The 24,038-nt window shown below is 55.7% G+C and overlaps 1 protein-coding gene across 1 annotated transcript; it reads left to right on the top strand.

Annotated features, from left to right (window-relative positions):
* The first annotated feature begins 12,109 nt into the window (after positions 1–12,109).
* Positions 12,110–23,715, top strand: TNS4 (tensin 4). The gene is made up of 12 exons (XM_075722962.1): positions 12,110–12,623; positions 16,708–17,152; positions 17,357–17,787; positions 18,676–18,762; positions 19,324–19,443; positions 19,715–19,807; positions 20,178–20,255; positions 20,712–20,783; positions 21,983–22,151; positions 22,675–22,743; positions 23,009–23,035; positions 23,586–23,715. The coding sequence occupies exons 1-12, from the start codon at positions 12,110–12,112 to the stop codon at positions 23,713–23,715; spliced, it is 2,235 nt and encodes a 744-aa protein (XP_075579077.1).
* The last annotated feature ends 323 nt before the right edge of the window (positions 23,716–24,038 follow it).

The raw sequence follows: 24,038 nt of genomic DNA, 5'->3' as shown, positions 1-24,038 counted from the left end.
GAGTCTCTAGATGCTCTAGATTCTTTTGGGCTTGCCCATAGCTTCTTTGCACATGGTAGACTACCAGCGTCACACAGCACAGGCCAAAAAATGCTTTTTCTCAGTGCTCCACCTCCAAAGCAAGGTAATTCCTTGAGGGACGCTGTAGGAGCCACCCGGTGCTGCCACCTCAACTTTACCCGTGCAGGGCAGCAGCAGGACCTCATCCTATTTTGTTGACGTCAGTGGTTTTCCCCTCGCTGGCTGCCGAAGTCCTCACACCACCCAGCATGTACAGACAGATACGGGGAGCTCTGCTGCAACCCAACCCGCGCCTCCGGCACGCTCTGGGCTGTAGCAGTTGCTTTTCGATTCCATCCTGCACAGACACATCTGTCGCCTCGGGGCACCCCGGCCAGCCCCCACCGCGGAGCGTGCGGTTGCGTGTGCGGGACAGAGGGAGCTGATCCTTTCCCTTGCCCGGCTCGTGGCTGTCTCTGACTCTCACCGATGCTCCTGGGCATGGCGTGGCTTCTGCAGAGGCTTGCGCTTTCAGTTTACAAAAATCTTAACTCTAAGGTCTAGAAAACAAAAGGTCCTTTTTCAGTAAGAGGAGGCTGATTAACATTCCCTCGGGGAACCAAAGGGCCTCGTCACTGTTATGAGTAAATGCGTTTTGTTTTTCCAAGAAAAAGGGTGACTCACCTGGCAGAGGCTTCGGAAGCGGTGAGGTCTCTGCAGCATGCACGTGGCTGGTAAAACGAGCCCTCTAGTAACGGGATTTAGCGGAGGTGTGAAGGGCTGCCTCCTGCCCCAGCGTGTACCCAGCATCGCTCTGTCCTTGAGGCCCCTCCGCTGGGCAGCTCGCACCGTCGCGAACGTTGTTGAACACTTCGGGCTCGGTGCTGCCGAACAGCGCTAGATGCTGTGCCCATGTGCTCCCACGCCGAAAGAAGGGGCTGGCTGGGCTCGGGGGGTCTCTAGGGGTGTTTGGAGGTGGCAGCAGGACCCAGTTCCAGACCTCGGTGGGTACTCGTGGTCCTCTCCTCTGCTCCGCACCACTTGGCAGCCTGGTCGAGGTCCAGTCAAGTACCAAGCAGGTCAGGCATCCCTCAAAGGTTTGCCGGGGAGCTGCCTGGGCTTGCTCTGTCTGTAACAGTTGTGCCGTCAATCCTAGGAAGGTCATAGCCCTCTGTGGCTTTTTCAGATAAGTATTTCAGCGCTTATCATGTTTTCTTCATTTGTGAAGGCCCCAGAGAAGGGAGGAAGGCTGGAGGGGTGAGGAGGAGGAGGAGGGAAGAAGATAGCAGCGGTCTGCTTCCTGCCCAGATTCATTGCTTGGTCAACTTCCCTTGTCACTTCTGATGTGTTGGGCATGGTGCCACTTCACTTCTCGCGTGTCAGAGTTCTGCAAGGTTTTCTGGAGCCGGTGGTGAGAGGGAGGTAGTCTCAGCATGTAACGCCGGACACAGGGCAGAGCATTCCCAAAGAACAACTGGGCAGAACAGCTGCTTGGGCCAGCTCACAAATTTTATTTCTTCTTTTTTAGCTGTCAAATTAATACTTTGGGTTTTTACGAGCACATCCTGGGTAGGGCCATGCTCGGAGAAATCTGCTTTGCGCAGACAGGTCCATTTTAGTTAAGAAGAGGCAGAGGAGCTACCAGCAGAGGTGGTCGCAGAGGATTCTGTCTCCGATGCTGCCGAGGGGCGTTCCCAGGGTGAAGAAGGACCTTGAGGACAGTCCCTTGTTCCAGCCCTTCTGCGTGACCTGAACATGTCAGCCCAAGGCCTCCCCCACCTCGCCCCCCTGCCCTGGCCTGCGGCCCCCCGAGGCACTCCGTGGCTTCCCTCCAGTTATGCAAGAAACAAATCTTCAGTTCCAAGCGGAGGTTACAAACGAGAGATTTTTTAACCTTTTCTCCTCATTTGCACAGGTGCATTCCAGGGAAGCACTCCCAAGCCTTATTCATAACCAATGTTTGTTCCTCTGAAAACACTCTTTTATGCTGCATCAACTCATTCATATCTGTGTGTTTATTTTGCTCAAATTCCAGAAACAAGTAACCATGCATTTACAAAACCTACATGATCCTGACTATATGGCTGTCTGCCTCTCTTGTTCTTGAAATAAATTTTCATTCTTTACTTTCGCAGCCTGCTTCTCTTGGGAAGGTCGATCCATTCTGCAAACAGCCCCTGCACATCTTGCTGTTACTGGCACGGCTGTTTTGCCAGTGATCGTGCCCTGAGCCAGCAGCCATCCGAAGATGGGCTACAGGCAGCCTGGGAGGAAGGGTTTCCTCCAGCCAGTCCTATGGCCGCTTCGGTTCTCCCTGTCCGTCTCCAGCTACCAGCTGTGACCAGCGTGCAATCCCTCAGCCAGTCTCCCACTCCTCCTGATTTCCCTCTGCCCTCCTGGGGACAAAAAAGTGGCATTTACTGGCTGCTACCCACCTATCCCATTCCACCTTGGAGGAGTTGCATTACCATGCTCTTACCCACCTGCACGACTATAGAACTATTTACAGAGTCTAGGGATATGTTGTTTGCTAATAATGTTTGGGGCCTTCAGGGTGGGAAAATCCAGGCTGACGCAGAGGCTTGTTCGTGGTGGGATTTTTCACTTACAGTCTAAGTACACCCGCACAGTCGACTGGCGTGTGGTTCTCACAGGCATTGCTGCTTAAAGAGAAAACATCCTCAGTAAATTCAGCTTAACCTGGGTTGTCATTGGGATAACAGAGCCCTAATGCAAGCAGAGTTTTACACCTGTGCAACACGGGGTGGTTAGCGATCTATCAGGACAGGGCAAAATACCCTGCTGTGTTGACCAGCCCTGCGTCCACCTCATTATTTTTTTCCCGTTATTCTTCCACGCATACAGAGAGCGCAAAGAAGATGTAATGGCTTGGCGAAAGAGCCGCTGAACGTCTTGGCTTCACTGCAAAACCAGCAAAGTCAAAGCCAAAGGAGAACAGTGGTTTTTTTTCTGAGGGGTCTTGCAATATCTCTGCGCTCGTGTTTGCTTCGGCATTCGGGGAGGAGTTTGACAGTACTGCAACAAACAAGCCTTTTTCTATAGCAACTGGCCCCTCCAGGACATCTCCGAGTGCCTTACACAATGCAAATGGAAAAGCACTGAGACATGAATGTCTGTGCTGCAGATTGAAAGCAACATTAAAAAAGCAACACAGGATTTCAATTTGGCTTTGGAAGTGCCAATAGCAGTAACAATCCAGTACCCACTGACGAAGAATTGCATCACTCTGGGACAGAGAGGCCTCTTCAAGCCTAGGGCAAACGGGACGGGGTGTTAAAACGCAGCAAACGGCTTTGCATTTATTTATGTATTGCTGAGCAAGTTAATGTTAGCGGAAGGTGTCAGTGCGATGGAAGCGCCTTTTGTGGACGCCAGCCCAGCGCTGCAGCCGCGTTTGATCTGATCAGCGCCTTCCTTCAAATGAGGCGTGAACCAGCTGCGTGCTGGAGCTGGGGCAGTGGGACGGGACGCTCCAGCACAGGGTCGCTCCGGCATGTGCCCGCCTGCGTGCCATTTCTCCAAAGGAGATGCTCAGCCCTGAACAACGCCTTTTAGCCTGCTGACAAAGGGCTGAGCTTACCAGGGTTGCAAACCCCATAGGCGAACATCGTCAAAGCTGGCTGTGCTCTGAGTGCAAGCTGCAAATGAGGGGACCAGAGCGTAAAGGCGCCTTCTTCTACTGCCAAAACCCTTCCTTTCCCCCCACGGCCCTGGCGCTTTCCCTTCCTGCACTGTCTGTAGCTGCTGCAAACGGCGCAGTCCTCTCTAACTGCCCGAGCATCCTGAGAGAGATGAGATGCTCAGCTCGAGGGACCTAACGCGGATCGTGGTTCCCCAACATTACTCCCCGGCTGCTCCCTCCAGCTGGAGTCTTGCGCTGGTGATGTGTGTGCAGTAATAGCGATAGTGAATGTCCTCCTGGTTATAAATGCTGTCTGTTAAGTACCTCATCAACAGTAAATTTTACCAGCCAGGAAAAAGGAAAGCTGCCGGGAGATCACTCCCCACTGCAATCTCGCAGCCGTTACAGAAGGAAGGGGGCTGTGCTGGCAGCGTGAAACACTGTTTACCCAGGGATGTGAGGAAAGGAAAAAACAACCGCTGATAATAAATAAAACGTTGGAAAGATTGTAAAGTGAGATCAAGGAATTTAAAGGAAAGGGGTTTATATGGTGTATTTTGTGATAAAATCGGACATTTCAAAGCGTCCCTTAGCAGTGTGGCAATGTTGCGGTAAGCCAAAAGCATTTATGGGCAGCAGAATAGGCAGTTGCCTTGAAAAAGGGTATTTCAGATACATGATTTTAAAGGTTGCTGCATGGCTCTGTGCCCACTGAAACCGGAAGAAACCCTTGAGCCAAAATGTACAGCAATCCAAAAAGATGTTTGGGGATTATTTATTATCATCCATTCCCATTGCGGGAATGCTTAATGCAGCAGTCAGGCCTGGCTGCTCTGGGCTGTACACTGTGCAAACATGAGTTAGAGACACAGTTGCTTTTAAATATATTTTTTAATCTGTTTCCTGACAGCAGTCAGATAATTGTGCTGAGGGTGTGGGGAGACCTGGGTCTTTTTTTAGATCAGGCCAGAGCAGCCTTGGAAGTCTACAGCCACCCTTTAGCCAGGCGTGATGGGAGATCATTTCTTTCCCTTTGCACCGAATTGCACCAATTTTACTCGTTAATGCAGCACCTTTGCCACCCAGACAGTGACAAAGGGCCAGGCTGTAACCTCTTAAACTGCTCCTCCCAAGAACAGCTCTATTGGTGCCCTCTGCACCAGGGAACAACAGATACCTCTGGAGAGGAGCAGAGAGCACAATGCCGATGCTCCAGCTGGAGAGGACAGAGTCCTGTGCTTTTTGTTCCCTCTTCATTTATTTTCGCAGCCTACAGCCAACGTTTGGAGGGCGAGGCTGAAGCACAGTCCCTGTCTGTTCTCCCCCCACGAGCTGCGAGGGGGCCGTGCCGTGGCTGAGGGCTGGTTTTGGGCTCCTGCTGAGCCGTGTGGGATGGCAGGGCCAGAGCACAGTCCTGGCCCTTGGCAGCTGGAGCATCAAATCCTCAGCTGCTCCAAGCAGAGTTAGTTACCTTGCTCTGCACCAGCTGAAAGTCGTCCTCCTGAGCAGCTCGGCTGAGTAGCTCCCTTCCTTCAGCCATCCCGTGCCAGTGTGCTCTGGAGGCACCCTGGTCTCCTGCCAGCTCGGCACTGCTCCGGGTTGTATCCCAGCGTCTGGGTCTTCCCTCTTGCATCACACCTGGCCTGAGCAGGGCTGCACCCTGTGCTCGGAGGGGCGGCGAGCAAAGCTCAGCCCAGGTGGGAGGGACTGGGTTCCCGTTAAATCCAAGGCTCCCAGGGGATTGAGTCCTTGCACAGACTCACCCTTGTGCTGATTGTATGAGCTCAAGGTGCTGCTGGAGGTGTTGCAGCAAGAGCGGTGTGACGGAGAGGGGACAAGCAGCTGCAGCTCAGGTACCTGCTGAGTGCTGATTTCAAGGGCCATCTCTGCCTTTTCCACGTCTTTCAAGTCCTTTTTTTCCTTCACTCCTCCATTGTAATGTTATTTGAAGTCTGTATCAGTTCCTCTCCTCCATCACTTCTCTTTCTTCTGCTGCTGCTTTGCATTTAGCTGGTGATTATTCTTGTGCCTTGGGAGAAATCTGCGGCAGAGATCTCAAATAAGCCAAGACATGGTTGTTCCTGCCCGAACAATGCTGCTGGCTGGCAGAGAGACCAAGGGGTGTTTATCCTGGGTGGGGAAGGCTGCTGGATGTTCTGTGAGAAACTGCATGGGATTACGTTTATTACTCAGACTAAGGTTTTGGACTTTTCTCAGTAGTCTATGGGTTTTATTTTATTAGCAATTACCTTTCTTAATCACCCAGAGTTTGAAGCCTCTTTAAGATTTCCAGTGGTGTTTGCTGACTGCGCATCTGTACAAGCGGTGTGAGGTGCTTCATTCATTCTGCCTGAAGTGCATTCAGCCTGTGGAAATGAGGGTGTGATCGTGTGTCTGTGTGTGTGCACCCTGCTTTACAGCGGGAGGCTGCGGTGTGGTGAAGTGTTTAGAGTTCTAAGAAAAAATGCCACGTGGTAGCAAGAAGTGCGACTAGCTGGAGGCAGTGGTTTGTGTACGGCTCAGGAGGAAAACCAGCTAGCTGTGCGTCAGTGGAGGTTATTTGGTACCACTGTGCTTTCTAAAGCCACTGACAGTCAGCAAGGTCAAAGCGTCGTGACTCAGGTCAGTATCAGGAGATGCTGTGAAACCAAAACCAAGGTCCTGAGGATCCATCCCTGCGTAAGAGGAGAGCAGAGCATCAGGATGACCGCGTGGAAGCTGTGCAACCAGGGGTCCAGACAGTAGCACTGCAGGCACCCGGCCTGTGTAGGCAGAGGTATTGGCAGGAAGATGGAGGTCTGAGGAGGGGAGGAAGACTATCTAGTCCCACCTTGTGCTGTTTGTCCCTTGGACCCAAGAGAAGAGCATGGAGCATGGTCTGCTGCTTCACAAGGTTTCAAGCCCTGGGGTGCAGTGCTGCACGCTCAAGGGACCACGCATGGGGGAGTGCAGATGTACAGCATCCCTCTGAAATGCTTAAAGGTCTGCAGAGCCCTCTGTGCAGCAGCTCCCATCCTGTCCCTTCCCTTGGCACCTCCAAAATGCAGAGAAACGGCTTCTCTTCTGCTGCAGCTTCCGTCATAATAATACCGTCTAATGCAGTCCCACAAGGGGAGGGAGGTGAGATGTGACCGTGGTCTCAGAAGGGAAAAATCCAGGCTGGTGCTCCGAGGAGCTTGTTAGTGTGTATAGAAAGTCTCGCATTCCTGTAACTCATCTCAAACATTCCACAGATTAGCTTATTTAGTCCATTTTTGGACAGACACCCTCTTCTAAAGATGCTCTCCTTGCTGCCCCCTCCCTGAGCTCTCCGTGTCCACTGCTCCCCCTGCAAGGAGCTGGAGGGAAAACTCTCCTGCCTGCGCTGGGACCTCTCCTGGGAATGGGGCACCGGGCTCTGCTGCTTGTCCCATACCCAGAGACGCTCTTGCCAAAGGGGAAGGAGCCGTCCTGGGAGAGGAAAAGGGAGCATGACAGCGGGAGGGGGAGTTATTTGAGTAGCAATTTCGACATTACTAAAATCCCTCCTCATCCAAAACCCCAGGAGTGCCTTGTAGAAGTCTGAGATGTTGCTAAACAAGCCACGCATTGGGGCTGTTCGCAGGGGGAGGATGGCTTCTGCGGCCGGACCCTGACGGGTTGCGCCGGAGTGCTTCTCACTGCCCCAGCAAACAGCCCTCCTTTGGCAGCGGGCACGCAGATGCTGCCCCGTCGCGGGGCTCCAGGGGCTGATCAAATATCGAGAGTTTAGCAATGCTGTCTGGGATTCCATAAAGGCTTCTTTTTTGCCACTGAACTTTCTAATTATTCTTGTTTGAGCAAGGAGGGAGGCGGCTTTGTCTGACAGTCACCCTTTCTCCCCCTGGATGCTGGGAGGGCTGCCCCTCCTCAGGCACCAGCTGCCTCGTGCTCCAGGTGCCGGACCCCCCCGGAGCGGGAGGTATTTTAATATTTGCTATGCGATACCACTGCTCCCTCTGCTCTGCAGGCAAAACACAGCATAACCATGGCAACTTTTTTCCTCAGCCTCATCAGCACGCCCTGCTAATCTAGGTAAATCGCCCCGCAGCCCTCGCAATGATTAAGCTGGGTGTAATGAGCTCAGTAAGTCCTGGGTGTCCCGGCAGTTCCTTCTGCTCTTCCTGGTGAAGGGGATGTGTAACAGATTTGTCATCGGGAGGCTCCCAAGGGCTCACGTTGCAAGGAAAAACAACCCAGACTTGGCAGCTGGCTTTGCTGTTTCGGGGTCTCTGCGCAGACAGGGAACAAGCCCGTGTCCCGGCTCATATGTCTTAGCTCCAAATAACCGTGCCGGGACATCCAGGCCTCTGCGTGCGCAGCTGCCAGGCGAAGCTGAGAGGCAGCGTTTTCGGCATTGCCGGTACCCTGCCTGATCTGCTGAAGCCCGGGGGAAAGCCAGCACCGCCGCAGGCAGAGGTGGAGCGGGGGGTCCGCACCGAGCTCTCCGCGCTCCAGCCGACGAAGCCGGACGGGGCCCTGCACGGGGGGGACTTTGCTCCGTGCAGGATCCGTGGGGCTCGGTACATGTGGCCGTTGCAGCCTGGCTGGGCTGCGCTGTGTCTGGCGGGTTTGGGAAGGGCGTGCAGGCGGTTATCTAAGAGCCGGGGTGTGTCTGGCGCAGCCCTGGCCCAAGGGCACCCCGCTTCTCCCGCCGCCGCCCAGGAGGCACCCTGCAGCCCTCCGAAGGCAGCACCCAACCTCCCGCCTCGGCTCTCCGCAGCCCTGCGCGGGTGCTCCGGCTCCGGTCCTAGTCCCGACGCCCCGAGCCCGGCTCCTGTTCGTGTCGGGGGCTGCCTGCCAGGCTGGGCTGGAGGTGGAGGGGAGGACTGGGGTTACTGGGCTGAACTGCAACTCCTGCCTCAGCGAGCCGGGTCTCCTGGGGCAACAGGCAGCTGCCTCACCAAGAGCCCTCATAAGCGTGTCCTTCCGCATCCAAAATCTGTGACTTGTCCCCTTCATCTTTAGGGGGAATTCTGTTCCACAGTCCATTTCCAGAAGCAGAAACTCCATAATTTCCAGTCAAGATGTGTTCGTGGCCAGCTTATTTCCATTTCTTCCTGTGCTAGCCTTGTCTTCGCTTCAACAACAGTGCTCCTTCCCCCAGTGTTTCTGTAGAGCCAGTAAATCCTCCCGGCCTCGGCTGAGCCAGCCAGCCAAGCCCTGCAAGGCACGTCTGCAGCGCCGGGGTTACCTCTGCCAGGGCTGCGATGCTTCTGTTGCAGAGCTCGCTCCGCTGCCGGCGCCGGAGCAAAGGGCATCGCACCTCACGGCATGGCACAGACGTGCCGTCGGCTTCGCTGTGCAATTCCGGCTCCCTGCCTGCGCTTATGGTCCTTGCATTCCAGCCCGGCCCCTCTTCCCTGCCCGAGGGGCACAGCCGGGCACTGCCCAGCCTTCGCTGGGGCTGTGCATGAGGGCCCTGCGATTTCTGATTGCTCTTGGAAAGTCGTGGTGTCTGTGGGCAGTGTTCGTCTTTCTCATGGCTGCACCCCGCTGGTGGCGAACAGCCACCTTGTGATTCATCTCCTTCGCCCGGGCCCTTCTCCTCCTTTCTTCCTCCGAGCAGAAGAGCCTGCAGCTGAGGCTCGAAATTCTTGTGAGGAGCCCGCGAGACCTCTCACTTAACCCAGAGAAGGGAAAGGAGGAGAAATGAGGTTTGGAGGCTAATTCTGGCAGCATCAGGGACAAGAAAGATCAAAAACTCAGGGCAGGAGTACAAGAGAGGAGGGAAGCTGTTGCGTGCATGCTCCTGGAATCCCCTGACAGTCCTGGTTCATGCATACTGCACGTTATTTCTGTACCTACTTAAATTAAAACCAGCCTTGTCTTGCGGACGCTGACTGGAGCCAGGCAGTTCTTCTCCCCAGGGGAGAATCGAATTTTCACTCCCATCTAGCTTGTGTTTTTGACCTGGAATGACTCTTCTTTTTATATTTAACAAACGCTCCCTCCAAGCCTTGTACCATGTTGCACTTCTCATGGCGGTGCCTGCGGCATCATGGCACATACGTGCTCCAAGGCAGGAGAGCAGAAGTGGGCAGACCGCTCACCTGTGATCCGGCTGACCGCACGGCAGAGCCGCGCTGTGACCGGGATCAGAGGCAACGGGAGCTCTGCGGGCAGCAGCCAGGCACGGCCAGCCCGGCTGGCCAGAGGGGAAGGGGAACCCGGGTCCCAGCCCACTTCTGCATCCTCTGCGCCTTGGGGTTTGGGTCCAGAAATGCCGAGGAAAAGCAACGCACAGATGCTGGCGGTGGCACGGCGGGCTGGGACGGGTTCGCGGGCTCGCAGGTGGGTCCCCACCACGTGCAGCCCATGCATCTCGCCCGCCTGCCCCCCGAGCCTGGGGAGCAGCTACCCTGAGGTCCAGCTCTTCCCACCCATTTCCTGACAGATCCCTTCACAGCTGGCCCTCCGTAGGGATAACCTCCTCCAGACTCTGTCCGTCTCCTGTCGGGGCTGGGACAGACCTGCCTTGCAGAGCAGAGCCCGGAATGCCTGGAGGTCCAGCCGGGGCTGCGTGTCTTTCCCGGCTGTGGCGTTAATCGGTTCGTTACAGTTCAGAGATGCCATGTGCCTGTCTAATTTGCAACTAAAGGCACAACAGCTGCCTGCCAGAGGTGCTTTCTTTTCTGCAGCACAGGTCGTGGTGCAGGACACGTCCTTTCTCCTGGGCCTTTCTTATGGACCGGGCTGCCAGTCCTGTAAATAAAATCTATCAGAGGCTCAGGAGACACAATGGGGTCTGGGCTGGGAGGAAGCTTAATGGGTTCAAAGTATTTATTCATTTCTGCAGTCCTTAAAAACATCTCCTAGGTCTTTTGAGAGCGTTGGCTGGTGTGACTCATGACCCATAACCGCGCCGAGTGCCGTACGCCGTGAGCAGCCGCAGGCAGCAGCAATGTTTTGCTTCTAATTCGCTAATCTTCGTGAGCCTGTGCTATTCTGGGTGTCTCTTTCTCCAGCAAGAGGAGAGGCTTCTCCAGGTTATATAATTCATGGAGGGCAAAGCCGGCCTGTTTTGAGCCACCTCCGTAACAGCTCTCAACACCCAGAGCTGCAATTAGTCACCGCTTACCAGACATGACGTACCGCGCCAGCCCAGCGCTCCTGCCCTCACCCGCGGGGGGGCTATGGACCAGCTGCCCAAGAGCAACGTGTCTCTTCCTTAATCCTGTGACTCCATAGTTAATCAATCCGAGATAGGCGAGTAAATAAGTCAGTCAGTCATGACTGATGCAGGAAAGGACAAATGTGTTAATAAGCGTAGCCCGCTGTTTGTCTGTATGACACACCAGACCTGCACAGGGTACGGAGGAAGGAGCTCTGAGCTGTAGGATCAATTCCTGTCGGTGAGCCTTTGGCTCCGACTCTCCGGACATCCCGTGGTCCCCACCGGTGCTGCCCAGAGAGGTCGGGCACGTTCCCGCGCAGCGCAGGCATGGGGAATGTGCTTGGCTTTTATGTCCCCAAGCACCAAGACATTGAGCTTTGGCTGGCAGAGAGGGTATGGAGGGGACAGGCTTATTTTCCTCATCCTGAGACAAATCAGCGAAGTTCTCCTGGTGCATTTGGTGGCAGCGAATGGTGGCTCCCACCGTGCTGGCGCGCAGACGAGCACGAGGGAGAGCAGCAGCTGGGGGGACCCCACTTGTTCCCGATGCAGTTGGATGACTTCCCCACCTCCAAATGGTGTCCTGAGACCTTTTGCCCAGAACCCCCCAAGGGAAGCCTACGTTCTGCCATGGGGTTTTTTTCATGGCGAATTCAAAAATACTTTCTATCTAAAGCGAAGCCAGAGAATACTCAAAATTTAATAGCTATCAGATTCCTAGAGCAGCGCCTCGGCTGAGAAAGCAGCCACATACATGGGCTCCCAGGGCTCGGCTCATGTTGTACCAGCAAAATAAACCCTCAGATTAAATGTACACCCACTTGCAGAACATTGCTCTGGCAATACGGCTCCATTGCCTCTCCAGATGGCTTCTGAGGGTCAGGATCCCATGCAAAAGTTGTTAGACGGATACTTCGTTTCATTCTTAACCAAAAAAAATAAGCACTGTGCAAATAAAACAGAATGGAGTTTTTAGGCCTTTGAATCCTAAAAAGCTGTTGCAAATTAATCCTCCTTGCACTTGCCCAAATGCACTGTGGCACTGGGAGCAGAGGCTGGAGGGGGGTGGAAAAGCAATACAGGATGACTTGTTTTCTTATGAGCTGAATTCCTGCTTTGCATTCCAAATCCCCATTTTTATAGACTTTTCCGCTGAAGTCTGCTCCTGCCCTGGGCATGCCTGTGTAACCGCTCCTCTCTCTGCATTCCTTAGATTCTTCTTCCGCTGGAGACGCTGGATTGAAGAAGGGGTCTGAGGTCCCTGGTGAAGAAAGGGAGGCGAGGAGGAGGTTTCCCCTGGACTCTAACGCATCAAATCAGAAAACCAAGCCATGTCACAGGTCATACAAAACCACGTCTTGCGTGTTGGACAGACCGTGTGTGTTTCCTCGCAGGAGGAAAGCAAGAGCTTGCACCCGGTGGGGTACCCGGGCTGCTCCGCGCTGCCGATGAAGTACGCCTACTACTCAACGGAGGGCTGGGCTGACCCATCTGCGATGGTGCACGCCAATGCACGCCTGCTTCCCGGCGGAGGGCTGTACGGAGCCCACCCCGTGTTTGAGCACGTGGCTGCTCATGCCCAGGGGAAGGGGCAGCAGGATACCTCTTTGGAGAGACCCGCTGGCCCCTATCAGCTAAAGGAGGAGGAGGAGAACACTGGCACGGATCCTGAGGCTCACCTGGTGTCTCCTACCTTGGACATATCAATAGAGAGTCTCAACCAGCTGATCCTAGAAATCGATCCGACCTTTCAGCCGCTCACGTGCAAGCCGGTGAAGGATGCGGTCCAACCTGCTTCTCAGGGTGACGCCGCTGCCACCAGGAAGCAAGATCCGGAGGCAATAGGTGAGGCAAAAGGTGCTGGTCGTGCGGTGGAGCCAGCGCAGCCCAGACCTAGTGAAAACCACTTGCAAGAGGCAGAGTGAAAGTGCAGGGCAGAGAGGCTGGCCACCCACCAGCCTCAGCCCCTCTGCTGTGGGCAGGATGAGGTCCTGTGCTCCTGCGAAGGGCTGGCAATGGGCACCGGTGACATCCCCCACCGTCCCCAGGGGGATCAGTGTGGGATACTGGCTACTGACATCAGGGCTTCATATAAAGGAGCAGCAGGACAGATTGTGTATCCAGGCTCTCTGCCTAACTCGCCTGCTTAGGTGGCCCCAGCCTGACCACTTTTGAAATGTCTCGCGTCCAGCTGGCTCAACAGGATCCAAAAGAAAACAGGGAGAACAGCCTTAATTCAACCTGATGTTTGTTTCCCTGTGTTTGGAGAAAACATTTCTCATTAGAAATGGGACTTGTAGCTCTCAGAAAATGCCTAATCCAAGTTATTGCCATCAATGACTAGGGACAGGCGCTGACCTCTGGATGCGATGTCTGGAGCGTGCTCACCCTCGCAGCACCCTCTACCAAAGGGCAGTAGAGCCTTTCCCAGGGTCATGCTTGACCTGTGGAAGCACAAGGATTTGCAGCCAGATTTCCAAAGCCTTGGGCTAAGGTACCGATCGTTACACAACCATCCCAGTTAAATGTTCCCAATCATTTTGCCAGGGAAATTTTTTTTTCAGGGCTTGTGTGCTCCTCCAGCAGCATACCTGGCATACACAAGGCAGAACATCAGCAGCACATACCAACCCCCTCTTTCTGCTCTCATGCCTGGGTGCCTTACGTGAACCCTTTTGCAACACTTCTCTGTCATCCCTGCAATCCAAAGCTGTGCTGTGTGTGCTGCTTCTGATCCAAGCACTCTTTGCCTGTGGCTGTTTTGCAGCGTGTTAGCTGCTCAACACACTCTGCGCAGGGAAACACAAGCAGACGGCGTGTTGCACGCCGCTGCAAGCAGTCTGGTGCACCAGAGGACAGATCTGTGATGTGTTTAGGTGCCTAAAGATACAGTCTCACTGCTTCTGAAAAGCCTTATTGCTTATCTGTGTCTTCAGTCACGGAAATACCTTGAAAATCTGTCCCTAGGCCTCTTTCAAGAGGAAGGTCAAATGAGAGGATGTTAAAGGCATGAAAAAAATTCTGTTCTCCCTGGAGCCCCCATGCAAACGTCTGCATGAGGAACGCGGGGTTGGAGGAGGACGCGGTGCGTGTCTGCAAGTGCACTGAACTGCAGCCCTGCCGGGTGCGAGGGTCCCGGTGCTCCAACGGGGAAGCAGCAAAGGCAGAGTCAGGGAGCGCAGGGGTCGGAGCGGCGCGAGCACGCTGCGGGGCTTGGGCGATTCTGGAGCGGACAGCGTCCCTGCTTCCCACTGGGGGGGAAGGGGGTGGCCTTGCAAATAAAGTACCAAGACAAAGTGCAAGTTCAGCTCTTGGCTCCTCAGACGAGTGCTTGGAGGCATTCAGGCATCACTCGAGGGCTGGAGTCCCGAGCAGCTCAGCAGGTAGCATGCTAGTGGTTTTGAAAATCTGGCTCCAAGTGTGGAACTGAACATCTGGAAATCTGGCCCTGAATTCAGTGGGAAAAGCCTCACTTCAGCTTTCATTTTCTTTTAACAGCTCTTATTTTTTACGCAAACTTCCTACTGCTGCACAGCATCCCTGTTCACCCACCTCCTCCTGTAGCCATGCAACCTCTGCAGGCACCGCTGCTCCCGTCTCACGCCAGCTGGCCCCGTGGAAACGCTCCCGTTAGGCTCCTGCCTCCCTTTCCTCCCCTGGCCACGCAGGGAAGGGCTGCACAGGGCCCCCTTGCGCTTTCGGAATAATTTCCACGTCCCACCTTTCTGCCCAAGGTGTGGGTTCCCTGCAAGCATGGTCTGTTGATGTGCAGGCTGGCAGGAGACTGATGGTGCCCAGAGTCCACGAGAGGGGCCTGTTCATGTCTAGTGGAAGCCATGAGGAGGGCTTTTAATGTAATAGATGCTGTAGCAATCGGAGACACGTTCATGACAGTGACTAACTCCCTCTGGTACTTGCTGCTTCTTGGAGAAGAGGAGAGTCTCTCAGCTTGCGTGACAGCTGGGCTCCGTGTTTGTGGCACTTTTGCCACTCCTTGATGCTGAAGAACTTGCCAAGGTCTTGAGCAAATATTTGAGGTTTAGCCACACCTGATAAGCAGGAGCAAAGGCAGAAAAGTAGGAGGCAAAGGGCCTCGTTAGCTCAGGGTGCAGATGCTTTTCAGTTATTTCTTTAAAGGACAATTAAAAACCTCATTTCTTTTTCTCTTTTGAGGGAGACATTGACAAAAAGCATCTGGCCAAGAGCTTGCTGTAAGGGTTTGCACACTGATACCAGAACCACGTGGCTCCGGAGCCTTTCCGAGGATGGGCTTTGGAGGCTGCTGGCTGCCAGTGGCAGCAAGGGTGTGGAGGGGGGAGGCTGCGGTTCTGGCTCCTTCCCTGTGCACGGTCCAGCTGCGTCCCCGCTGGGGACCAGCCCTTCTGGCTTCCCCGGCGCCTCCTCGGCGGCTCTCCGCTGGCCGTGCCGACCCAGTCCCGCGCTGGGATTGGCATAGAGAAGGGGCTCAGAGAGTAACTTTTGTACAGACTTGTGCTTTTCCCGCCTGTCAAGCTTTATGCCCCAGAGGTCTGGTTGTTCCTTGCAGTAAACAGGGTCTGCAGTGCTCGGCAGTCTGGAGTCGGCTGCTCTGCCCCGGCCAGCTGCCCTCACCGGCGGGTCCCAGGGCAGGAACGGGGCACATAACATCAACTGCCAGGGAGCTCAGGGCTGCTAAGAGCAGGTTTTCATTGCTGCAGCAAAAAGGGTTTTCTCTCTCCAAGAAACACCCTTAAGAAGGGGAGCTTTCCTAAACTCCATGGCAGGGCAAGAACCAGGAGCTGAAAACAAAGCTGGGCACGTTCAGACTAGAAAGGAGGCGCACGCTTCTAGCAGTGGAGGCGATTAACCACTGGAACAGCTTCCCTGGGGAGGTGATGAATTCGCCATCGCTGCAAGCCCTTAAATCAAGTCTGAGTGTCTCTTGCTAAAAGGCATCTTCTAGCTCAGCCAGAAATTATGGTCTTTTTCAAGGAACCCAGTGACTGATGTGCATCGGGCACCTGGGAGCCGGGCATCCCCTTGCCCTGGCTGTGAGGTTTCACTGAAGGTCTTGGAGCAAGTGGTGCTCCGTCAGATGTGTTACCTTATCAATAATGGCAAGCAAAGGGGCTAGGAGATGCCCTACTGCCCTGAGCATGAATGGAAGAGCAGGAAGAAACACACAGCAGGGCACGGGCACAGAAACTGCCTTGGAATTTATTTCTTTAACGAGACTTGTGCAGGATGGGAAGAGGGAAGGGGGAGAGCAGCCGGCCCCTGCCCTGGGCTGCACGCTCGCTGCTGGCACGCCCGGTCCCATAGCTGACACCTTGAGCCTTGTCCCACACGGCTTCCCTCTGCCTCCCGCTCCGCAGCCACGGCGCGGATGGCGCAGATGTCCAGCGGTGCCTGGGGGCCAGGTGATGTTCCCCGTGCTCCTCCACCCAGCCAGCTCAGAGGGTGTGCAGGGCCACGCGCCTGCTGCCGTGGGCACCCTCCGAGCCTGATGTCATCCCTGGGGGGAGCAGCCAGATGTTTTTCTCTTGAGTCAGGTACACAGAGCAGCTGCTGGAGGAAACACCCGCCTCTCGCTGCAGGTCTCGGCAAGCACCGGGTGTGCAATGCTGGTGCGGGGGGTCTGTGCAGTCAGACATGACCGCATGTAACTCCTCTTGCCTGGGAGCCCGCCTGCACTTCGGTGGGTCACCGTGACTTGGTGGCCATGAAGAAATCAGCCCTCACAGGGTCTTAACAAAGGCCAGCGTTAGGCCATGGGGGTCTCCCTGCAGAGCCCAGGGGTTCTCCCCTGGGCCCAGCAGCCCTGCAGGGCATGCAAACTGGAGCCAAAATTAATAGCAAGAAGAACAGAGACGCATGTCCCCCACAGAGCTTAGCTAACAAACTCGACTCGAACACTGAACCGATAACAACCTCCTCTTTCCTCCTCCAGACATTAAATACATAGAGATGACGCCAGGCAGAGCCGTATGTCCCGAGCTGCTGCAGGGCTCCCCCAGCCCCTCGGGCACGCTGTTCTCCAGGTCCCCCCAGGGCAATGGCTTCCTGCCCCAAAAAGGGGGACTCAGAGGCAACTACAGCACCAGTGGCAGCGTGGTTTTCTCGAGCCCACCCGGACCTGCAAGCCCCCGGTCAGCCACCCCGAGCTGCACTGCCTCCCCGACCTGCAGCAAAGCATCCAAGTGCATCGCTGTCCCCCAGCAGTGCACGGCCGGCCAGACGGACAGCATCTCCTACGGCCCCAGGGCTCTCGGCACCTCCCCGGGCTTTGACAATTTGCTGAAGCCCGTGCACATGGTGAGGGCCCAGCAGAGGGGCAGCTGGGTCTCCCTGCTCTCCACAAGCCCCGGCTCAGACACCAGTTACATCCTTGGAAGGTAAATGCCGCCTTGTGTCCCAGTCTCAGGGTGGTGATGGGGATGGAAGGGGCACGGCACAGTTACCCCAAGTCCCATTGCCCAAGACCTCCTTCCTCAGGCTGGGAGTCAATGCCCCGCGGGGCTGGCTGGGTCTCTGGGGTGTGCATCCCATCCTGGTGAAACAACCCCGCTGATCTTCTGCTCTCTGTCTCCCTCTTGCAGCAGCACCCACTCGCTCCACAACGACGATTCGGATGCTCACCCTGCTGCCCGCTGCTCCGCTGACTGCCCGTCCCCTGCCAGCTCCCTGGGCAGCCCCTGCCCACCTTCCCCGAGCATCAGATCTCACTCTGGAGAAGCTTTTGGCCTGAGTCCCCAGCAGCCCAGGGCAGCCTGCTGCACCACGGCCAACACCCCCCCATCCCAGAAGGGACAGGCCAGCAGCTGTCCCCCCTCCATCCTCAACTCCGCAGCCGACATCCCGGTGCTGCTGGTGAACGGGTGCCTGGAACAAGGAGATGCATCTTCCAGGCTGGCCAAAGTTCCCCCAGCCTCTGTCAAGCAGAGCCCCCCTCCCAGCTGCAGCCCAGCCTTGAGGCTCGGTGGCCTGAACAACGCGCTGTCGGCACCAGTGCTCTCCTGCGTCTCCGACAGTAAGTCACCTCCCCGCCACAGGGCAGGTCTGGGGTGGGGAAGCAGCTGTAGAGCCCAACAGCTACCAGGAAAGGGGGAGCAAACACCGTTTTCTGCTCTGGTTTATCTGTGGGTTGTAGACGTGAAGGACAGGGGGTCCTTGCTGGAGCTAGAAACCCTTGATGTATCTCCACATTGGGTTGCAGGGCTCTGCGGTGGTCTCCAGCTCTTTGCTGATGACCCTGCATTAGCCATGGTGTTTTGCCCACCAGGGTCCTGGGGCATGTCCTCAGCAGGCAGAAACGCTCTGGTCCCCTCAAGGAGATGCAGATACACGTATTTATAGCACCTGAGAATTAGAACCATAATTCTGTCATTTCGTACTTGTTTGTGGGCTCAGAATGGGTGGGGAGGAGGGATTAGGGTTCCAGTTTGCTCTGGAGGACATCTAAAGATACCAGAGTTCATAAGGTCCCTCATTCAAGGGTAGACAATGAGGCTATTGTGCTCTGGAGGAGATAAGCAGAGGCAGCTCTTGGGGCAGAGGGTTTTAATTGGGATTCTTATAGGAATAGCAGGAGGGCTTTGTGGGTCAGATCCCTCAGCTGGTGTAAACCCCTACGGTCCAGTGGACTTGTGCAGGGCTGGGCAGACTGGCACTGCTGGGAGATTCCACGTGCTGCCCTTCTGCGCTCTGTCGCAGCCTGCCAAGAGAGATAATTACGTGGAGAATGAATTATTCTGAGGAGTAGGGAGGAAGCTCTGGTCAAAAGCATTGAAGAAACACTTCAACTCTGGCCAGCCTGAAAAAGAAATATCTTTGCTAGGGCTCTGTCCTGCTCAGTGATGTCTGCTGTGAAGGTCTGTCAGGTCCCACGCTGGCCTTGACACCGCAAGGTCTTTTGCAGGTCCCCTCAGGGCTGGGCAGCCGACCATGAAGTTTGTGATGGACACATCGAAATACTGGTTCAAGCCGAGCATAAGCAGGGACCAAGGTAAGGCAATAAGCGTCTCTTCTGGGATAACGCCAGCTCAGACTTGCTCTCTGGGGGTCTGCAGGACTGCTGCCTGTTCCCCAGGCTGGCGTTTGCCTCCCCGCAGCGCCTCAGTCCAGCTCTTGCCCGTGCTGAGGCCCTGTGGGCACTGGGTGATGGCAATTCAAGGCATACTGGGGGTTGATGGGCACGGAGAGACCCGCTCACAGGTCTAGGGGGAAGGCTCAGAAACACGGGCTGTGCCACGGCCCCTCTGTGTCCCCCTCAGCTCCAGAAAAACCTTCTCCTGCCTCTGCTGCTACTCAGCATGGCCCAGGCAGGGGCTGACTCTGTCCTGGGGACCGCAGGGACCCACGGGACCGAGCCAGGGCCCCTCAGTCTGCAGGTGCCCTGCAGCTGGTACCCTCACGAGGGACGTGCAAATGCTCAGCAAATGCTCCTGATGATTCCTCGCTGCTGGCAAGGAACGACTCCCCGCGAGAGCATCGGCTGGACGCAAAACGCAACGTGGGGAGGTTCCACCTGTTTTGCTTGGCTGAGCCTCCGCCTGTGCTTTGACAGCAATCCAGCTGCTGAAGGACAAGGAGCCAGGCACATTCGTTGTGCGCGACAGCACGTCATACCGCGGGTCTTTCGGACTGGCGATGAAGGTTCCCGTCTCTCCATCCGGCAGCCAGACAGGTACAGGGACTCACTCGGAAAGGTGGGGTTTGCTTCAGGGATTTAACTGAAACCAGTCAAACTAAAGCAAGCTTGCCCTGCAAGCTGAGCATCCCCACCCAAGGGATGTGCATGCCCATCCTCACGCACGGGGGGCTGGCACCGCGCTCACCGCGCAGAGCAGAAGCTCCGGTGGATGCCCTGGGACGGGCCCCGGGGCGGGCAGGGGAGGGCAGGGGCGAAATAGCCGTGGTTGTGCCAGTGCTGACATTGTCTTCAATCCCACTCGCAGGCGATGAGAGCAGTGATTTCATCCGGCACTTCCTCATCGAGTCGTCTGCCAAAGGGGTGCACTTGAAAGGGGCCAGCGAGGAGCTGTATTTTGGTAAGGACGGTGCCATCACCCGCAGCAGCCCTGGCAGCCCCAGGAGCTGTTTCCAAAAGCCCCTCGAAGCACCGGCCAGCACCGGGGCCGCTCCACAGCCCTGCAGTGAGTGTGTGAGCATGAGGGACCCCAGCCCCTGGCTCCTGCCCGCACTTCTCTGCCACTGAGACTGTGGGAGCAGTCTCCAAAACAAGAACATGGGGTGGGGGTTGGAAAACCCATTTTTGTCACTGTGAGACCCCAAATAGTCCAGCTTAGCCCCCCCCTTCCCTCCTTCTGAGGTCCCTGGGACACTGTTGAGGGGCCGGAGGTGCATGGGTGGGAGGTTTCAGGTACCAGGGCCCCCCCGACTCACGGTTCTGTGTTGCAGGGAGCCTCTCTGCCTTTGTGTATCAGCACGCCATCACCCCACTGGCACTGCCCTGCAAGCTGAGCATCCCCACCCGAGGTAGGTGTTGGGGCAGGAGAGATGCTCCGAGCGGTCCCTCCTGCCCGTCTGGGGAGATGGGCACGGTCCTGCAGCGGGGAGGGGGCCAAATCAGCCAGGCACCCCTGCAACGGGGCTGATTGCCCTGGCCGTAGGAGGAGCAGGGACCTGCAAGAGCTGACTCGAGTACGAGATGGTGGGGACTTGCTTCTGCTGGGGATGGAGGGCGGTCAGCAAAGCAGCGGGGAGCAGGGGACCACTGAGGGTGGGCAAGGAAAGGAGGAGCGGGGAGGTCAGAGATGAATGGAGCCAGGAGAGGGAAATGGAGCACAATTAAATGAATTACTGCTCTAAACCCCTGCAATTTAAGTGGTCCTGGGCCTTTGGGCCTCTTGCGAGAGAAGGAATTTCACCCAGAGTGGTGAGCCGAGCAACCTGACCTGTGGACATCAGTGCTCCTGCTTGTCCTTTGTGCAGATCTTGCTGATGGAGAAGACAGCCCTGACTGCGCTCCTGAATCCGCACTATCCCTGCTGAAGAAAACTGCTGGTGAGGAAAGGAGCAGGCTGCTGGCACCAGGGGACAGTCGAGTTTCCAATAGCTAGAGCTCTGGGCATGCACCCATGCTTTGGGCTTCAGTCCTTACGGATCAACCACAGGGCTCTATTTTTTTTATGTCATCCGTTCGGACACCATTCACAGCAGAAGCTGAAAAGCCGGCGCTGTCTTTGGACCTGTGCAGAACCGCAGGTCACCCCGGTGCATCTGTGGGTGCCGGTGCAATGTCCCCCTCCTGGCTTTAGCACCAGGTTGGAGACACCTGCGGATTTTCTTCACATCCTCAGATCATGGGCCTACAAGGGAATCTGAAATTTTTAAAGAAAGGAGACTCTTGGTCCTCACGATAGTGAAGTTTGAAAAGACAGTTCTTGAGGTCCCAAGGCTGATAAAAGACGCACAATTCCCACAATTTTAAGTAGCCCCTGATTTTTAAGCGTCTCTCCTGATTGGCCTCAACCAGGGTATTGAACTGCTGGGCATTGAACAGCCGGAGTTCCTAGGAGAGGGATGGGGCAGTCGGGGCTGGTTAAATTGCTGAGGGACCTTATGGGAGACGCATGGAAACTGCACAGCAGGACGGGGAAGGGTCTTTGCTTCTCTTCTGCACCCAGGTCCCCCCAGCCTGGGTGCAGCGGTGGGTGGGCTCCAGGTGAGAGCAGAGCGCGATGGACGGGGGACCGCGCGGATGGGTCACGGCGCGCTCGGGGGAGTTGGGAACTGCTTTGTTTTGCTGGAAACTCTGAAAAATAAGTTGGCAAGCTGAAAAGTTTAGTTTGACCCAGAACAGCTCAATCAGCCTGAAATGTCATGTTTTAGGTTGGCCTTCAGCTGTTAGTTGGCTTGGGGTATTTCTGCTTTTCATTAAAGGAAATATGTAATAAACAGAAAACAAAATCCAAATCTGACATTCAGAAACCGGAAATTAAATACTCTGACTTTTAAAACAATTAGTGCAAAGCATTAAAGTAAACCAAAATAAATTTGTGAAGAATTTCTGAGTCACCAAATCTTTAATTGTCATCAAAACAAATCTGACCCACATACACGCATCCGGTTCTACAGGATGATGCCTGGGACCTGGCCCTGGACCCGGCACCGCTGTGCTCGGCGCTGCACACGCTCAGCGCAACGAGATGCCGGCGTGACGCCGGCCCCGTGCTGAGCCGGGCTCTGTGCTGTCCTTGCAGTGTGCAACGTCTTGTACCTCAACTCGGTGAACTTGGAGACGCTCACCGGAGCCCCGGCCATCCAGAAAGCCGTCTCGTCCACCTTCGAGCTGGAGATGCTGCCCACACCCACCCTCGTGCACTTCAGAGTGACCGAGCAGGGAGTCACGCTGACCGACATCCAGAGAAAGTAAGAGCTGCCTGGGGAGGGTCAGGACAGGGTGCCGGGCTGCTGCCGCGGCCGAGGGCTCACTGGTGGCAAGCTGCAGGGGGGATGTTAAATGCTCATGGAAATGCAGCTCGCCCGTGACCGCACAGCTCTCTGCTTGCCTCTCAGCCTGCCAACGCGCTGATCTGCAGCGCGGCCAGAAAAACTGGCCTGCTAGGACAGATCCGTGTTGCAATCCAGGGGTGGACTCGATCCCGTCTGTTTACAGCACAGGGCACGATGCTGCTTTATGTGACGCTTGTGGCAACTTCTCGGGTGGGAGGCAGGAGCTGGCTGAACCCACGAGCTGCCTGCGCTTTGCCAGCTGCCAGCGCAGCGGCCGGCCCCGGGGAGCGGGACCCCCACTCCCCGTCCCCCATACCCCCTGTTCCCACCCCCCACAACAGTTTGAGAAGGGCTTGAATTTGCAAATGCCTGTTTCTGCCACCAGCTCCGTCTGGGCGCTTCCTCCTCTAACGCCGGGCTCTCCTCCTCCCCCTGACAGGGTGTTTTTCAGGCGACACTACCCCTTGGCTGCCATCAGGTTTTGCGGGATGGATCCCGAGAACAGAAAGTGAGTTATCGGCCGCTCTGCGGGATGAGGGCGTCCGTGCCGGTCAGAGCCGCCGCGCAGCGTTCGCTTCCCCACGGTTCCCAGCCCGGCTCCGCTGCTCCCATCTCTGCACAGCTTAAAATCCCAAATCCCAACCGTCGGCTGTGCAGCCCCTGCCCTGGGCTTAATACGCTGGGTTTAGCTAAATATAAACCTTGACTTTGCAGCTGATGGAGTGAGTTAAATGTCGCTCTTCTGAGCAAATCCAATTCTGTTCTTCCCTCAGGTGGCAGAAGTACTGCAAGTCCTCGAGGTAAGGCCTGCGCAGGGACCTCCCGCAGCCGAAGCATGCCGGTGGAAATCGGGGGGGAGACGCCTCCAGCGGGTGCATTGCAAAGCTTTGCTGAGCAGCAAGGAATCAAAGCTTAAGAATGAAGAGGGGGATGCGATAAAAGCTAACGTGGTGGCACGATGAGATGTGGGACAGATGGGTGAAGCTTTGTGGGGAGTTTTGCTCTGTAGGTTTGGATGAGAGGTTTGGCTACGCCCGATTCCCCGCATCCCCTCGTGTCGAAAGCCCCCGTCCAAATCCATCAGCCTTCCCAGTGACTCGCTTGCTCTGGGCTCAGGAAGTGAGTTTATATCTGGCTCTACCTTGCGTTCAAGAAACTTTTCACAGCTGGGGAAGCCTTGCCAGAAACACTTCTCCCGGCTGTTTTGCTTCCAAGTAAACGTGATTGGGGAGCAGGCCAAGGTAGAATTGCTGGAACCGGGATTTTGCTTTGTGGCTGGGGCTAGTTTAAGTGTATTCCTTTGGATTCCTGGATGCAAACTACATAAGGCTCTCTCTCCTTTTTTCAAAGGATCTTTGGGTTTGTGGCCAAAAGCCAGACAGATTCGGAGAACCTCTGTCACCTGTTTGCGGAGTACGACACTGTGCAGCCAGCGTCGCTTGTCATCGACCTTCTGTGCAAGCTCCTGCCGGGCCCGTAGAGGACAGAAACGCCGGGACAGCTCAGGGCTGGCAGCTGCCCAGACGCTGCCAAGCTTCTACTGCTCACCTTTTCCTGCATTTTGGCAACAGCTCGTATTTATATTTTTTTGTTACGTACCGTCAAGTCAAGAGTCTCAGTTAAAGATTTCATGCGCTGGTGGGATGAGGTGTTCCTCCGAGACCCTCCACGGGGCATCGCGTGGCAGCGCTCGCCGCTGTAGGATGGCTGCCCATGGGGAGCTGTGCCGGGCTGGGAGCAGAGCTGCGGGACGGGAGCTGTGCTTACCGTACGGAACCGCTGCCTCCCTCACCGGGCATGCAC

Source organism: Pelecanus crispus, chromosome 18, assembly GCF_030463565.1.
Source record: "Pelecanus crispus isolate bPelCri1 chromosome 18, bPelCri1.pri, whole genome shotgun sequence".
NCBI lineage: Eukaryota > Metazoa > Chordata > Aves > Pelecaniformes > Pelecanidae > Pelecanus > Pelecanus crispus.
This window is presented reverse-complemented; position numbering and strand designations above follow the sequence as displayed.

Coding starts and splice junctions, on each gene's coding strand:
- TNS4 (XM_075722962.1), top strand. CDS start 12,110: ATGTCACAGGTCATACAAAACCACGTCTTGCGTGTTGGACAGACCGTG. Junction 20,256..20,711: donor GCTGAGCATCCCCACCCGAG/GTAGGTGTTGGG, acceptor TCCTTTGTGCAG/ATCTTGCTGATGGAGAAGAC. Junction 23,036..23,585: donor AAGTACTGCAAGTCCTCGAG/GTAAGGCCTGCG, acceptor CTTTTTTCAAAG/GATCTTTGGGTTTGTGGCCA.